Here is a 17,389-nt window from a genome sequence, read left to right as displayed (position 1 = left end):
TTATTTAATTTCCAATTAGTTTTTGATTTTCCTGTCCAAGTGCCCTCACTAATTATTATTTTTATTGCATTATGATCTGAGAAGGTTACATTTATTATTTCTGCTCTTTTGCATTTGTTTGCAATGATTCTATGCCAATGCCACATTTTTTAAAATGTAATTTCTTGAGAGCTGTACAGTGCTCACAGTGCGCTCCTGTAACAGTGCCCCTCCCCCCCCCCCAATTGACTTTATGGCTCCTGCAGAAAGAGCCATACCTTGCAGACCCCTGCTATAGGATGTACATACTGAGCCATCTAGTGGTGGAAATGGATGTGGCCTCAGAATTGGACTGGGAAAATTTTATCATGAAACCAGAAAGTGAACAACCCCTAAAGACTCCATAGAAAAGAAATATCTCCTCTGAGTCAGAAAGAAGCCACATTCGGTGACAAGAAAAATGGAATTTCTAGCCACCAAACACAATTGGAGACTTTCTATCAAGAATAATACTCTCACACTGAAGGAAAATTGCCTAAATGGGTTGAAAAACAGCCCAATGAGAAGATTGCTCAGAATGGCCTCAGGAAAGTCTGTAGGCAGAATGTTCACCACTAAACAGCAAACTCCAGTTTGAATCCCACAAGTCCCTGAATGTGGGATACAGGTGCTGTCCAGGTAAGGCTGGGACTCCAATGGATTAATTTCTGGTATGATCTGCAAGGCAGGAGCTCAAAGGCAGACATTTCAGCTGCCACTTTATCTTCTCAGGGAGATTTACATTTCAGAGAGATTTTCACAGCTGGAAAAGAACGGAATCTCTACTTGAAGAGTCAAAGTACTATAGTCAGCTACATTTTTTCTCAGTTTTACTTGCTTATCAGTTGTTTCTCCGATTCTCCAAACCATTCCCCCATCCCCAACAGACTGGAAACTCCTTTAAGAACAACAAAAACAAATCTCTCTTGAGTCTTGAGTAATGTCTTATACATGATGGATACCCAATAAATACTTGTCAAATTGATTTGAATGAATTTTCAGGGAAAAAAGTGGTAATTTCCTAGCAGAAACTATAATTAGTGGTAGAAATGACAAGAAGGAAATCTACAAGGATAGTACTGAAGAAAATTTCAGAGTAAATAGATTTTGCCTTTAGGATCTTCCCATTTTTCTTTCTGAACCCACTCTCCCCAATGGACCAAAATCCAACTGCCACTCTATCCCCTACTCTGCAATGCCCACCCAAACTTGCCTCATTCTCTCCCATGAGCCTCCAAGGTCACTCATTATTTTTTTTCCAGAATAAGAGGAGTGTCATAAGACTAGAGAGTCCATACACCTTTTCATTCCTAAAAGATTCCTTAAGGATATCTCGCTGCAAAGAAGTTCATCCACATACTGGCCAGTTCTCCTATGGATTTGGCAAGATCAAGCAATGTATTCAGCATCATCCATGGGCAGCTTGATGATTTTGATAGAGCACAGGGCCTGGAGTCAGGAACATTCATCTTCCTGAACTCAAATCTGGCCTCAGATAGTGACTAGCTGTGTGACCCTGGGCAAGTCACTTAACCCTATTTGCCTCAGTTTCCTCATCTGTCAAATGGGCTGGAGAAGGAAATGGCCAACCATTCCTGTGTCTCTATCAAGAAAACCCCAAAGGGGTTCGGACACAACTGAAACAACTCAACATCATCTAAGTGCAATGTAATCATGGAGCCACCAGAAGGCAACAGTACCTCTTGGCTTATGTTCCAAAATTAAATTTGAGTGTGTGTATATGAATTTAGTCATTAACACAAACATTTTAACATAAAAAAAAAGATTTATATAAGGAACTTTGAACATCTGCAAATCAATATTGGGTATTGGTTCCAAGGCAGAAGAGTGGTAAGGCTAGGCAATGGAAGGTTAAGTGACTTGCCCAGGGACCCACAGCTAGGAAGTGTCTGAGGCCAAATTTGAACCCAGGACCTCCTGGCTCCAGGCCTGGCTCTCAATCCACTGAGCTACCCAAGTGCCCCTCGTTAAAGGAGTAGTAATAAAACTGTTCTATTTATGTCATGTCACCATCTATACTTTTTTACTCATATATATATAATGTATATATATATATATATATATGTAAAAACGTTTTGTTAATGATCTGAAGATGAGTGAGAACATATCTATCACTATCCCCTAATGGCATCCATATCTCCACCTTCCAAGTCAAAACCTTCCCTTGTAATAAATAAATATACATGTATACTCATATATGTATATATACACATATATTCACACATACATATATGCAAATATAGGAAATATGTGTGTATGTAGAAAAATATGTGCATATCTAGAAAGCATGTGTTTGTAGAAAATAGGTATGTATTTAGAAAATATGTATATATAGAAATTATGTATATACATAAAAATATGTGCATGTAGAAAATATATATATGGAAAATATGTGCATATGTAAAATATGTATTTATGTAGAAATATGTATGTATAGAAAAATGTGTGTATAGAAAATGTTTGTGTAGAATATGAGATTATATAGAAAAACAAAACAACCCACTGGCCCTGTCTCAGAAAGAACACATATTTCATTCTTTATCCGAAGTCCCTTACTTCTCTCCCATCTATCCGACAGTTAACTCCTTTGGGAGGGCCGTTATCTACGACAGGAATGCACTCTTCCTTTACCTTTTTCTCTTGGAATCTCTGGCTCTTTCAATGCTGCCTCTCAAATGAAGCTTCTCCAAATCACCCCAGATGTTAGTACATTCTCTCCAATCTACCTCGTTTTTATGCTTGGTATTGCTGTTGTTATTGTTCAGTCATTTCAGTCCTATCTGACTCTCTGTGACCCCACTTCAGGTTTTCTTGGCAAAGATATGGGAGTGGTTTGCCATTTCCTTCTCCATCTCATTTGACAGATGAGGAAAATGAGGCCAACAGGGTTAAGTGATTTGCCCAGATCACACAGCTAGCAAGAGGTCAGATTTTAACTCAGGAAAGTGAGTTCCTGACCCCAAGGCCAGGACTGTGCTCCCTAACTGCCCTATTTACTTCGTATAACTGGTATTTTATGTGCATGTATTTTTCACTCCCTAAAAAATGTAAGCACCTAAAGCAGTGGTTCTCAAACTTTTTTGGCCTACCGCCCCCTTTCCAGAAAAAATATTACTTAGCGCCCCCTGGAAATTATGAAACTATTTATTGAACTCAGAATAGAATGTAATACAAAAAAAGTGTGGCCATCACCACCTCCCCTGGATTGCTGCAGCACCTACCAGGGGGCAGTAGCACCCACTTTGGGAATCACTGACCTAAAGGGTAGTAATAGTTTAATTTTTTACCCACCCAGCATAATACTTAGCGCATCAAAAAAATTTTATAAACTCTCACCTGCTATCTTATAATCAATAATTCATATTGGCTCCAAGGCAGAAGAGTGGTAAGAGCTTGGCAATGGGAGTTAAGTGACTTGCCCAGAGACACCCAGCTAGGAAGTATCTGAAGTCAGATTTAAACCCAGAATCTCCCAACTCCAGGCCTGGAACTCTATCCACTAAGCCACCTAGCTGCCTCTTCTGGTAAATTTTTTTTAAACCCTTACCTTTTATCACAGTATTGATTCTAAGGCAAAAGAGTAGTAAGGTCTAGGCAATAGGGGTCAAGTGACTTGCCTAGAGTCACATGGCTAGGAAGTATCTGCCTAACACATTTTAAAGGCATATATTATCAGTCTTAGTTTGTTCTGGGATTTAGTATTTCTGCCTTTTTTCTTATGAACTATGGTGTCAAGTCTACCAAGTGCCACTCAACGGAATCAGTCAGGGTCCCCAAAAAGTGGAAAGGGAAATGACACTGATACAATTGAGGTTCAACCAGAAGCACTTAATTGGAAATTACATCTACTTTTATATGGGGGAAAGCAAGCTGGAGATTTTGCACAAGTTTCCACTTACACAATGAAGGTAAGTGATTTATAAGTTTGGTACAAAGGATTTGGTTTACTTCATTGAATCTAGACAGTTTTCTGTAGACTGATGAATCAATATGTTCATATGTAACCATCTAACCCATATTCCCAGAGAATGCATACATAAGTAGGTTTTGGTAGGAACATACAGTTTCAGGAAAGAGGGAGGAGAAGAGGGGTTTGAAGCTTCAGGGGAGGAGTGAGCTCTCTGTCTGACTTTAGCTACCCCAGAGCTTTGCTGCTGGGGGTCTTTAGGCTTTCCAGAGCTTTACTCGATGGGAGTCCTCTGGCTGTCCTCACACTATGGCTCAAGTACTTTATCTTGAGTCACCTTCATCACATACCTAGATAACACTATAAAAATTGGGGATTTATTTATTGTTCAATCTTACCAATTTGAGGGGAGGAGGCTCACAATTCCATTAGTATAACAAATTCCTGATGAGGAAAATGGTTTTAGAAAGCTTAGAAAGCTGAGTGATCAAGGGATTAACCCAGGATCATAAAGGATAAGTATCTGGTATATAAAAGGCATTTAAAAAATGCTTGTTGATAACTGACAAAATTTTTAATTCAGCACACATTCATTAAGTTGGAAGCAAAAAACAAACATAAAAAGCAAAACAAAAAAATAGCTATTGAAATGTGTTAGGAGTAATCAGTCAATAAGCAGTCTTTACTTGAAAGCCTACCATGTACCAAGTATTATGCCAAGTATAACAGTGGAAAGAAGGTAGAGGCATGAAGACCTACATTCAAGTCCGTTCTCTGACACACACTGGTTGTTTGGTTAAGTAACACACCTCACAGTGTCCCAGGCAGTGCTCTCCCCATGGTCGATGGAGTTCTCCATTCCAATGAATTCATGCTCTGAGGTCATCCTTGTTTGGGGAACGATAACCTGGTTGCCTAGCACCCTTAGGAGGCAATCAATAAGAGGAAAATGGTTCTCTCAGCTTATATTAAAAATTACCCAAGTGGGCAGCTGGGTTACTTAGTAGATGGAGAGCCAGACCTGGAGATGGGAGGTCCCAGGTTCAAATATGGCCTCAGATACTTCCCAGCTGTGTGACCCTGGACAAGTCACTTAACCCTATTTACCAAACCCTTGCCCTTCTATCTTAGAGTTGTTACTAGGACAGAAAGTAAGGGTTTAAAAAAATTACTTCAGACTTATATAGTCCCTAAGAGCACGCTCTCTCTCTATTTCTCTCTCTCTCTATTTCTCTCTCTCTCTCTCTCTCTCTCTCTCTCTCTCTCTCTCTCTCTCTCTCTCTCTCTCTCTCTCNCTCTCTCTCTCTCTCTCTCTCTCTCTCTCTCTCTCTCTCTCTCTCTCACACACACACACACACACATCATCCCAGAAACGACACCAACCACCAAGGTACAGAGATGGAACAAATCCTGCCCCTCCACACACATTTCTCAGAATGACCTTTTCCAACTTCTTTTCCCCAAGCAGAACAAGTTTGCCAAGTTCATGATAATAAGAGGGAATTAAAAAAAAAAAAAAAAAAAAAAAAAAAAAGCTTATGACCTACTTCATCAGTAATGTGGAATCACATGTCAGAGCTACAGAGGTCCTTCGAAGCCATCTAATCCAACTTCTACCTGAATAAGAGTCTCTGCACCATACCTAATATGGTTTCCTAGAATTTATCTGGAGACTTCTGGTGATGGAGAATCTTCTGGAAGAGAAATGTACTTAAAGACTTCTAGAGAAAATGAGCCTTATATCTTTTTTTTAAAAACCCTTTCCTTCTATCTAGGAATTGATACTAAGTATTGATTCCAGTACAGAAAAGAGTTAAGGGCTAGCAGTTGGGGTTAAATGACTTACCCAGAGTCAGACAGCCAAGAAATGTTGTAAGTCACAGTTGAACCCAGGATCTCCCATCTCCACTGAGCCATCTAGCTGCTCTTAACTTTCTATGACAGCTCATTTCACTTTGGGGGTGAATTAGAAATTAGAAATTATTAGAAAATTAGAAAACCAAATTAGAAAACTATACAAAGTAGAATGAATTTTCCCGGAAATTGGTGTGAAGTTTGCTGACCTTTAGTGAGAATGTTCCTCCTCTGCTCTTTGGTAAATCTAAATAACATCTTTCCATTTGCAGTCCTGTAGCCCCTCTCTCATTCTCCATAATTTTGTAAGATGATTGACAGTAGCTCAGCAGCATACCAGAGCCCTGAGGCCATCACGATCTGGATTCCTTACACCAGGCTGGGGTACACTGTTCTTCTCTCACCATGGGTCACCTGACCTGACAACCAGCCCAGAGCTAGACCAGAGGTCGAGGCTTTATTAAGATTTAAGATTCTCAAATGTCGGGCCAGATCTGTGACCTTGGGGCATAGAGTAAAACCTGAAGAGAAATTTCCTTAGGTTTCTTTAATTCCATTACTCTCCATTACCCACCCACCCCTTCCCTTTCTTGTTTTCATTATTTAAACAGCAAATATTCAGTCAGTAAACTTGGGAGAGATTTTAAAGACAAGTGGATGATGTTAGCTATACTCTGGAGTACTGCAAGCAGCGCGTCTAAGACTAAGGGAAAGCAGCCTTAAATTCACTCCTCCTTCCAAAGCCACACACAGCCCAGACAGGTAGCTGGGCACTCCCCGGGCCAAAGGGGCGATCGATTTCCTCGGCGTGCTGGAAACCCAAGTAGGCAGTGGGCTCTGAGGCCAGAATCCGGTTTCAGGCATTACTAGTTGCAACAGACAGAATCCAGCCACAACAAGCAGAGCCCCTGATAGAACTCCTGCGAGCAGCAATGACTGAGGAAGCAGCAGGAACCTTCACCCTGATTGGCACTGCCTGGTTGGGAGGCTGCCAGGATGTGTGAACAGGGAAGTCTTCACAGGAGAAAGCTGATTTTCCCATTGTTCATGTGCTGGTAAGTTTAGTGTTTTTTAAGTGTGCATTGCTGCTCTCTGTCTCTGTCTCTCTGACTGTCTCTCCCTCTCTCCTCTCACACAGGCACACACATACATTAGTGCTTTGTAAAGGTTGCGTGAGCACACACACGGTGCCTGAAAACAGTCAAAAGATTGCTTAATAACTACTAAAAGGACTTTGCTATTTTTTTTTCCATTTTTCATTCCCTTACTTTCCATCTTAGAATCAATACTAAGTATTGGTTCCAAGGAAGAAGAGGAGTAGGGGGTTAAGGGACTTGCCCAGGGTCACACAGATAGGAAGTATTGGAGGTCACATTTGAACCTAGGTCTTCCAGACTCCAAGCCTGGTACTCTTATTTGCTATGCTACCTAGCAGCCCCTTTTATTTTTATAATTAATGTAAACTTACTTTCTTGTCTACCTCAAACTAAAAAAAGGTGGGAAATCCCTGGGAATAAATACGTCTAGTCATTCAAAAATTTGTCTCATTCTGTCTCCTGAATCCATCACTTCTCTGACAGGTGATGGATAACATCTTTATCTATAGGCAAATCAACCCATTTTATTAAATGTTTACTATGTGCCAGGCTAGGGCACATAGGTAGGGCAGCTAGATGGCACAGTAATTGTTAGGAAGACTTTGAGTTCAAATCCAGACTCAGATACTGATTAGCTGTGTGACCCTGGGCAAGTCACTTACCTGCTATTTGCCTCAGTTTCCTCATTTATAAAATGAGCTGGAGAAGGAAATAGCAAACTACTCGGGCATCTTTTGCCAAAAGAACCCCAAATAGGCTCTGCAGAGGTAAGCACGACTGAAATGGCACTCTGCCAAGCACTGGCTAGCCCAAAGCAATCTGTGCCCGCAAGGGTCCCTAATCGAAGGGGAGAAAGAACACGCAAACAGCTATGTACCGGCAAGATCGACACCGGCAAACGAGGGATCAGAGACGAGCCGCGCTAGGAATCAGGGGGACCAGAGTACGCCACCGGGCACGACCCTGACAAAACTCTTAAGCCTACCGAGGTTTTTGTCGTTATGATTGCCTAAGTTGTTCTCCCCGCTCCGTGTCCTTCCCTTCGCCCGCCGTTACACAAGCCCTGCCAGGCTTCTCTGAAACCTGCCCCTTTTTTACTTTTAGGGCGCAGTCCCATTCTGGGCCATTCCGCCCCGATTCGGGCAGCCATCCGTGACCAGTTATTGCTTGAGAGAGCCTGTGAAGGCGAAAGCTGGCTATGGTTCTGCCTGGGGGCGGATAGAGAAAGTGAACCAGGCGACCGAGTCCGCAGACTCCCAAAAGATTAAGCGGGTAGGAAGGGTTTCTAAGCGTTACGAGGGCTGAGCTTCCCTTTCCCTCCCCCCCCCCCCCCCCACTCCGCGCGAAAGTTATCGCTTCCCTGAAACCTCTGCCCAAACCCAGCCTCCTACCTTCCGGCGCCATCCCTTCCGAGATGGCCGTGTGGGCATCTTCTGGGTACCCAGAGCTTTCCACGTTTGTCTCAACAACTAGACGCCGAGCTCTTCCAGGGCAGGGGCTGTTTCGGCTTTATTTGTACCCCCCCCCCCCCCCCGACACTTAGCTCAGTGCCTGGCACGTAGACATTTTTAAAAATGAAAAGCTCGTCTGGGACGGACTGCCTCCGTTTTGCCTGGGTCTTTTTAGGTTTGGGGGAAGCTAGGTGGAGGAGAGAGAGCTCTTTGAGCTCACAGCTGGCCTTATCTATGGGACCCTGGGCCAGTTACTTAACCCTGTTTGCTTCAGTTTTCTCTCCTATCTAAAATGAGCTGGAGAAGGAAATGGGAAACCACTCCATTATCTCTGCCAAGAAAAACCCCAAAGGGGGGGGGGGGGGTCACAAAGAATTAGAACAGCAACAAACTGCTTTTAACCTTTGCCTTGTCTTACGATTGATGCTAAGTATCAGTTCGAAGGCAAAAGGGTGGTGAGGGCTGGCCGCTGGAATTTAGTGACTTGCCCTCGGTGACATAGCTAGAAAGTGTCTGAGGTCACATTTGCACCCAGGACCTCCTATCTCCAGCCATCAGACTAAGTGTTGGGGGTACAAAGAAGACCAAAACAGCTCAGGCCCTGGAGGAGCTTACCATCTAATTGGTGCGATAAAAGGGAAAACAGCTGTGAACAGAGAAGCCATAATCTTCCATTTCAGTTTTCAGTCCTTCAATTCCAGTCAACAAGCTTTTATTTATGCATCTATTTGCTTATGTTTGTTTCTTTTTAGCTTAAGCAAAGAATCATTTACTTCAAAAGATATAACCATAAAGATACATATCACTCTCCCTCTTTGCACAGACTCTGAGGATTTCTCTGAGGATAGAAAGGAGATTAGGTTTATAGTTTAGCTCCCCTGGGGGACTTCAGGCTTCCACGCTGGGCTGGCCACCACCAATCTTGTCTCCTAGGTCATCAGCGATCAAGAGCCTTTATTAACTGCATACTGCCTGCCAGGCTTAGGGTCCTCTGTTGGACAAACAAAGCCCCAGAATATACACTCTACTAGCTACTTTTTTTCTTTTAAAATTTAAAGTCCTTTTTAGTTTTGTTTTGAGACTTAGCTAATTATTCAGTTAGGGCCTATAACTTTCATACTGTGGAAAGATCACTAGATTTGGAATCAAGAGATCTGGGTTCAAATCCCACCTCTTTTAATTCCCTATCTGTGTGACCTTGGGCAAGTCACTTTCATTTTCTGGGCCATGGTTTCTCACATATAAAATGGGGGAGGGGGGAGAATCAGATAGTCTTTTCTCACTCCAAATCTTAGGATCTGATGATCCCCATGAACCCAGAAAGGAGAGTTACTAGCTTTTATCTTCACTCTGTGTAGAGTCAAAGAGGCATCTTAATTGCCCAGTTTGAAAGCCACTAGACTTTGGGAGGAGGGGAAATTCCTTCTTTCTCTCTGTCTGTCTCTCTCTATCTGTTTGTCTGTCTCTCTCTATCTCTCTCTGTCTCTCCTTCCCTCTCTCTTTTTCTGTCTCTCTCTGTCTCAGTCTATTTGTCTCTGTCTCTGTTTTTATCTTCTAAAAGTTTTCCCCATGATTTATACCAGGAATTCAAGGCTGGTTCAATATTAGGAAAACCATCTGCATAATTAACCATATCAACAACCAAACTAATAAGAATCATGTGATTTTCTTAATAGATGCAAAAAAGGCCTTTAACAAAATATAACACCCATTCCTATTGAAAACACTAGAAAGTATAGGAACAAAAGGGCCCTTCCTCAAAATAATAAGCAGTACTTATTTAAAATCATCAGCAATGGGGACAAGTTAGAAGCCTGCCCTATAAAATCAGGAGTAAAGCAGGGATGCTCATTATCACCTCTATTATTTAACATTGTACTATAAACACTAGCAGTAGCAGAGAAGAAAAAGAAATTGAAGGTATTAAAACAGGCAATGAGGAGACCAAGCTATCACTCTTTACAGATGATATGATGGTCTACTTAGAGACTCTGAGAAAATGAACTAAAAAGCTAGTGAAATAATTAATAACTTTAGCAAAGTTGCAGGGTACAAAATAAACCCACATAAATCGTCAGCATTTCTATATATTTCCAACAAAACTCAGCAGCAAGAGTTAGAAAGAGAAACTCCATTTATAATCACTCTAGGTAATATAAAATATCTGGGAATCTACTTGCCAAGACAAATTCAGGAATTATATGCACATAACTACAAAACACTCTTCACACAAATAAAACTAAATCCAAATAATAAGTCTCCTTCCCCCCTCCCCCGATGCCTCTCATCTGCCCTGCAGCAGCCACTGTAGCCCACTAGCCACATTGTATCATTTGGCAATCCCACCCTCCATTGCTATTGGTTCCTTCTCATGAGCACATTATTCCCACCCCCTTTTTCCCCTTCCAGACCATTATATTCCCCAAAACTGTGCAGAGTGAAGGTGTGAGCAGGGTATCCGGGGTTTGACAACGCATCATTTCCCCAGGACCTTCTCTGTGCAATGAGTGGGACAACATCTGCCAGGATGAAGGAGGATCCTCCGCCCTGGAGGATGGCAGGTAAGAAGAGATGCCTTTTTTTCAGTTGCAGTGAACAAATATTAGACTCCTGTTTTTCAGACTCCCACTTACCCACCTGGGCTTCAGTTCTTTGGCCTGAAGCAACTTGATTTGTGTGAGTATTCCTATCAGAGCTCAGCCAAACCCCAGAGAACCAGGAATATGCTATTTCAGCCTCAGGAGTCCCTGGCTCTAACTTAAGCAATTATCCTGTTCGTTTGTTTTTCAATTTTTTAAATTTAATATTTAATTTTTTAAATTATTTTTTCTTTTTTATTTGAATAATTTGGACTATATTAAATTAAAAATATCCTCTATCAAATCACCCTCGAAGCCATTGACTTCTTGGAGGTGGCAGAGAATCCTGCTTCCCCAACTGCTTCATTGCTTTTATAGGAACAGGTACTTGGAGGATTTCTGAGAAAAGCACCCCATGGGTGGCCAAAGTTCCCAGCTGAGGCTCTGCAGAATTCAGCTGGATCCCCAATCCCAGGGCCCTTTGAAGCTTGGTATACTGGAACAAGCAGCGAATCTGGGATGGGAAAGAAAGATCTGGGTTTTTAAATTCCTATCTAACCCTTATTAGCAGTGTACCCCCAGAAAATTCCCTTAGTTTTGCCTTCTAGAAAATTCTCTAAACCTCAATTTCTCTCTTTTTTTAAACCCTTACCTTCCATCTTAGAATCAAGACCTTCTATAGGTTCCAAGACTGAAGAGCCATTAAGGGGTAGTCAATTGAGGATAAGTGACTTGACCAAGGTGACAAACCTGGGAAGACTATGAGTTGAGATTTGAACCCAGGACCTCCTCTCTCCAGCCCTGACTCATTCTGCTGAGTTACCTAACTGCCCCATAAACCTCAATTTCTAGAGAATTCTCTTAACCTCGATTTCTAGAAAATGCCCTTAACCTTTCTTTCCTGGTGTGTAAAATAGAGATAACAAGAGTACCTGCCTCACAGGGTGGCTATGAGGATCTAGTGAGGTAATGTACATAAAGTACAAATATTAACACCTATGCAAATGTTCCCTAACAGGAATAATGATAATTATGAATTCTGTGAACTGTCAATTTTCTTTTGTGTGAAATGGGGAAAATAATACCCCATCCTTGGCAGGGCTACTGGAAGGATCAAATGAGATAATGTCTGTTAATTTGAGAATAGCCTAGAAATGGCCATTATCATTATTTTATTGTTATGGCACAGATAAATATGTAAAGTGTTTAAGTATTGACTATGTGCCAGGCTCTGTGCCAAGTGCTGGGGTTGCAAATACTGGTAAGGAAAATGGCAGCTGCCCTCAAGGAGATCACATCTCATGGGGAGGGGAGCCCTTAGAGTGAGGATGACCAGAAAGTACAGTGGGGGGCAGGAGAATCCCAGCCATCAGAGTCACAGGTGCTTCCAGGCTCTGATAAGAAAAAGCTAGAGATGGAGAAGGACCCTGCCATGTGGGAGAGTCAGGAAATTGTTGTTCAGTCTTGTCTGACTCTTCCTGACCCCTTTTGGTGTTTTCTTGGTGAAGACACTGGAGTGTGTTATAAAAGATCTCAACTCCCAGAGTTTGAATATGACAAGTGGTTTGCCTTTCCTTCTCTGGCTCATTGTACAGATTAGGAAACTGAGGCAAACAGAGTGAAGACTTGCCCAAGCACACATAGCTAGTAAGTGTCTGAGGCCAGATTTGAACTTAGTAAGATGAGCCTTCCTGACTTCAGGCCCAGCATTCTATCCACTGTGCCACCTAGCTATTCAGTGTCAGGAACATCCGAGTTCAAATGTAGCCTCATGTGGCTAGTTAAATCACAACCTCAGTTTTCTCAACTCTACAGTGGCAATCATAATAGCATCTACCTCTCAGGGTTGTTGTAAGGATAGAGTAAGATAGTAGTGCTTTGTATTTAATTCTTACAACCACTTAGGAGGCAGGTGCTCTCATTATCCCCATTTTATAGATTAGGAAAGTGAGATAGAAGGGCTTTATATATAATTCTCACTAAATGTAGCATATTAATTTCTATATATTAGAATTATATATATGTATATATATTAGGGAGAATTACTGTGTATTCCTTTGTCTGGGATCTGGACCAGAAATACCATCTAATCTGCTTTTTGCATTTTCTTTGTCCTTGGAAACTCCAAGGAATACCTTCCTTCTTAACAGAATCTGGTTAATAAATGAAGGGGAGAAAGGTTTTTCTGACATACACATGACCTCTCTACCTGCGGGGATGAGGAGGGGTGGATAGGTTGATGGACCACCTCTTAATTAGCTATCAGCAATTTAAGATGTCTTGGCATGGTCAAGGGAGAGGCTGAATAATGAGCTCCTTAAAAGTCTATCTATTAGGGGGCAGCTGGGTAGCTCAGTGGATTGAGAGCCAGGCCTAGAGACGGGAGGTCCTAGGTTCAAATCCGGCCTCAGACATTTCCCAGCTATGTGACCCTGGGCAAGTCACTTGACCCCCATTGCCTACCCTTACCACTCTTCCACCTATAAGTCAATACACAGAAGTTAAGGGTTTAAAAAAAAAAAAAAAAGTCTATCTATTAGACCTGTCTGACTGAGCTTGGGTTGTCCCTGCTTCCCAGAGAGCCCTAGAGATCTCTATTCACTTTATCAATTATGCTGCTGATCTAACCAATAAACCTGATATCAATAAACCTATATTCTTACCCCTAAATCAATCTCAGGATAATTTTAATCGTGGCACTGAGAGGTAGATGCTCTCATCCCCATTTTACAGATAAGGAAACTGAGGCAGAAGAGCTTTATATTTCATTCTCACAACAACTTGGGAGGTTATCCCCATTTTAGTCAGCTCTGGGAGAGGTGAGGGAAGAAGGTAGGGAGACAATATGAAAGGCTTGTGTGGAAATGTGTTATTAAAATTAAAAAAATAAATATTACCCTCATTTTACAGATCAGGAAACTGAGGCAAAGAGGTCACTTTTGTCCAGAGTCATATAGCTAGACATAGTCTGAGGTTGGACTTGGATTCAGATCTCTCCCAGAAACAATCCCAGAGCACTACCCACTGTGCCACCTAGCTGTAACGTCTGTAATAGCCGGGGAGAGACAAAGTCCTGACCTGCACCAACTGGTGTCTCAGCTTTAGTCATGGTTTCTGCTAGAAGGTTGATCCTTTCCCCCCCTGTAAGAGTCACCCCCAAGGCTTGCAGAGGCCCTACCTTTTCTGTCCACAAGGCAGGAAATGAAGATTCCCCGCCCGTTGCTCGCTCCCTGCTCGGGAAGCTGGGTTTCATGAACCAACCCCCACCTTAGCTTGAATCTGGGCGATAGTGATTTGGGGATCTATCCTAAAGGCTGACTTAGTGAATGATTAGGGGCTGGGGTGGTGGGAGTTAGGACGGGTGAAATCCCTGCCCACCCTCTCCGTATTCCAGGAAAATAGGGGAGAAGATGTGATTGCTTTTCCTAGTTCAGCACCGAGGGCTAGCTCCTCCCCAGAGTCCCAGCCAATCAGATCATGGAGGCAGACCCTAGTTACAGAAAACCAATCAGGAGTCGTTGTCTTTAGCCTCCTGACTAATAGGTGCAATTGACGTAGCTACATGGGGGCAGGGGGGGAGGAGGAAAGAGGGTAATTTATCCAGTCTTCTAAACTTTTATAGTCCCGTAAATTCAGTAAGGTTAAATTCACCAAGGACCTCATGTAGTCCACTCGCCTGATAAAAGCTCCCATTTTCTGAGCCCGATCCGTTCCCCATGTCTCTCCAAAGTGTTTGATGTTATTATTATTATTATTTTTTAAATTTTGGTGGTTTGTGAATGGAGGGGTTAGAACCCTCGGGACAAGGGGGGAGGGGGAGGAGAGAACAGTGTGGTGTCTGAGAAGAGGTGTCCGAGAAGAGGTGTCCGGGCCCAAAGAACTAGGGGTAGCTTAAGCTTCCCTAAGAGAGGCAGAACTTCCAGGAATGAAGAGCCCATGGCCTCTGCGCTCTCCCCCCACTCAGAACAGACCCGGGGTATAGTGTTCAATTCCTGGTGCCATGGTTTTCAAAGGGGACGTTTAACCTTGAGAAGAAATGAAGGGATGGGGGAAGAGAATCGGCCAGAGACGGGAAGGTTTGGTTTCAGATCTAGCCTTAGACACTTATTAAGACACTTACGTTGGCTTCAGTTGTGGCAACTGTAAAATGGGGGATAATAATAGCACCCACCTTATAGGTTTGTGAGCATAAAATAAGATAGGGGCATGGCACAGTGCTTGGTACATAGTGGTGCTAAATAAGTGCTTGTTCCCCATTTTCCTTTTTTTTTTTTTTTTTTTTTTTTTTTTTTTTTTTTTTTAACTTTACCTTTGATCTTAGAATCATTATTCTGTATTGGTTCCAAGGCAGAAGAGTGGTAAGGGCTAGGCAATGAGGGTTAAGTGACTTGCCCAGGGTCACACAGCTAGGAAGTGTCTGAGGCCAGATTAGAACCAAGGAATTGCCATCTCTAGGCCTAGCTTTCAATCCACTGAGCCACCTACCTGCCCCCTTTCCCTTCCTTTAATAGACTATCATATTGAAGACTTGTTCTTTTTGGCTCCAGAAAGTAAAACCAGAAGCAGCTTATAGAAAATGCAAGGGACTGCTAGGTGACTGCTAGGTGACTCAGTGGATACAGAACCAGGCCTGGAGATGGAAGGTCCTAGATTCAAATGTGGCCTTAGACACTCCTGGTTGTATGACCCTGAGCAAGTCACTTAACCCCATTACTTGCCTTTACCAGTCTTCTGCATTGGAACCAATACTTAGTATTAATTCTAAGACAAAAGATAAGAGTTTAAGAAGAAAAAAAAAGGAAAGAAGGAAGGAAAAGAAAATATAAGAAAGAAGGTTTAAACTCATATGGAAGGTTTATAGATACATCCCCTTCCCCCCATTAGAGCTCTCCAAAAGTAGAATGGAAATACTAGAGATGATGAGTTCCCCTTCCTTGGAGGTCTTCAAACAAAGGCTCTATGATTATTTGTCTGATTGAGTAGAGAAAAATTCTCTTCCTGTGTAGGTTGGTCTGGAACTCTCCACTTTTGTGTTTGGGCTGCCAGGTGGTGCAGTGGATAGAGTACTAGGTCCATAAGACCTGAAATCAAATCCAGCCTCAGACACTTATTAGCTTTGTGATTCTGTGTAAGTCACTTAATTTCTAACTGCTGAAGTTTCTTCCTCTGTAAAATGGGGACAATGAAAGCACTTACCTCCCAGGGTTATTATAAAGCTAAAATGATATCAATATAAAGCACTTAGTGCAGTACCTGTCATATAATGGGTGTTACATAAAGGTTAACTATTATTACCATTATTTCTGTGACTCTTGACATTCAATTTCACATACTGGTAAATAATTATAATACAGTCCCCTTTTTTCTGTTGTTGAACAATAGAACTAACTTACAACTTACAACCTAATCATATAATATCAACTTATTATGGCATATAGTTATATTTTGAGGTAACATTTTATATTCTCATCCCTAGGGCTTAGTACAGCCCTTTGAACATAATAGGTATTTATTAAATGCTGGATTAATTGGTTTGCATAAGTTCTAGGTCAAAGGTACCATTTTAGAAATTATCTAGTACTCATTTAACAGATTAGAAAAATGAAGCTGACATGGGTTTTAACCTATTGGAAGTTTTCCTCTTTAAGATGTTAATGGAGGCAGCTAGGTGGCTCAGGGAATAGGGAGCCAAGCCTAGAGATGGAAGGTCCTAAGGCCAAATGTGGCTTCAAACACTTCTTAGCTCTGTGACCCTGGGCAAGTCACGCCTAGTCCTTACCACTGTATTGCTCTGGAACTGATAGACAGTCTTGATTCTAGATGAAGGTAAGAGTTATTAAGAAATATTAGTGTTACATAAATGCTGGCTATTATTATCTAATGATCCATCAGTGGCATTTTTGTCCAGCTATACTCAAAGCACAAAACAAGTACATTAGATCTCCATTGTTATAAATGACATAGATTGTCAGCATCTATTTTTTTTAAACCTTTACCTTCTTTCTTAGAATCAGTATTGTATATACTGCAGAAGAGCAGTAAGGGCTAGGCATTGGAGTTTAGGTGACTTTTCCAAGGCCACACAGTTAGGAATTGTCTGAATTCTCATTTGAATCCAGGACTTTCCATCTTTAGGCCTGGCTCTCAATCCACTGAGCCACCTAGCTGTCCCTACACTTTTAAGTTTCAAAAGGTACTATCTCAAAGTTATCCTCACAACACCTCTGTGGAATAGGTTCTGTCATTATCACCATTTTATAGATGAGGAAACTGAGGCAGCAAGATGTTAAATGACTTGCCAGGGTCTCTTAGCTGTTATATGTGTAAGCAGGTTTTGATCTCAGTTCTTCCTGGCTCCAGAGTCTAACAATCCACTCACTGCACCCCTAAAGAGCCTTGAATGTTTTTCTTCATGCCTTGAATCTTCTTCTATCTATCTATCTATCTATCTATCTATCTATC

At 41.8% G+C, this 17,389-nt stretch overlaps 1 protein-coding gene across 3 annotated transcripts in view; it reads left to right on the top strand.

Moving 5' to 3' along the window:
- Positions 1 to 6,701: 6,701 nt before the first annotated feature.
- NQO2 (N-ribosyldihydronicotinamide:quinone reductase 2) overlaps positions 6,702 to 17,389 on the top strand; it is a 31,384-nt gene continuing 20,696 nt past the window's right edge. Inside the window, exons 1-2 of one of the 3 annotated variants that reach the window (XM_044658172.1) lie at positions 6,702 to 6,855; positions 10,837 to 10,909. In XM_044658172.1, the coding sequence (XP_044514107.1) occupies positions 10,852 to 10,909 (58 nt within the window). In that variant the 5' untranslated portion in view covers positions 6,702 to 6,855; positions 10,837 to 10,851. Of the gene's footprint in view, positions 6,856 to 10,757; positions 10,910 to 17,389 lie in introns of all 3 variants that reach the window. The other 2 variants (XM_044658171.1, XM_044658173.1) reach the window with 2 other exon arrangements.

This window comes from Gracilinanus agilis, chromosome 1, assembly GCF_016433145.1.
Source record: "Gracilinanus agilis isolate LMUSP501 chromosome 1, AgileGrace, whole genome shotgun sequence".
Lineage (NCBI taxonomy): Eukaryota > Metazoa > Chordata > Mammalia > Didelphimorphia > Didelphidae > Gracilinanus > Gracilinanus agilis.
This window is presented reverse-complemented; position numbering and strand designations above follow the sequence as displayed.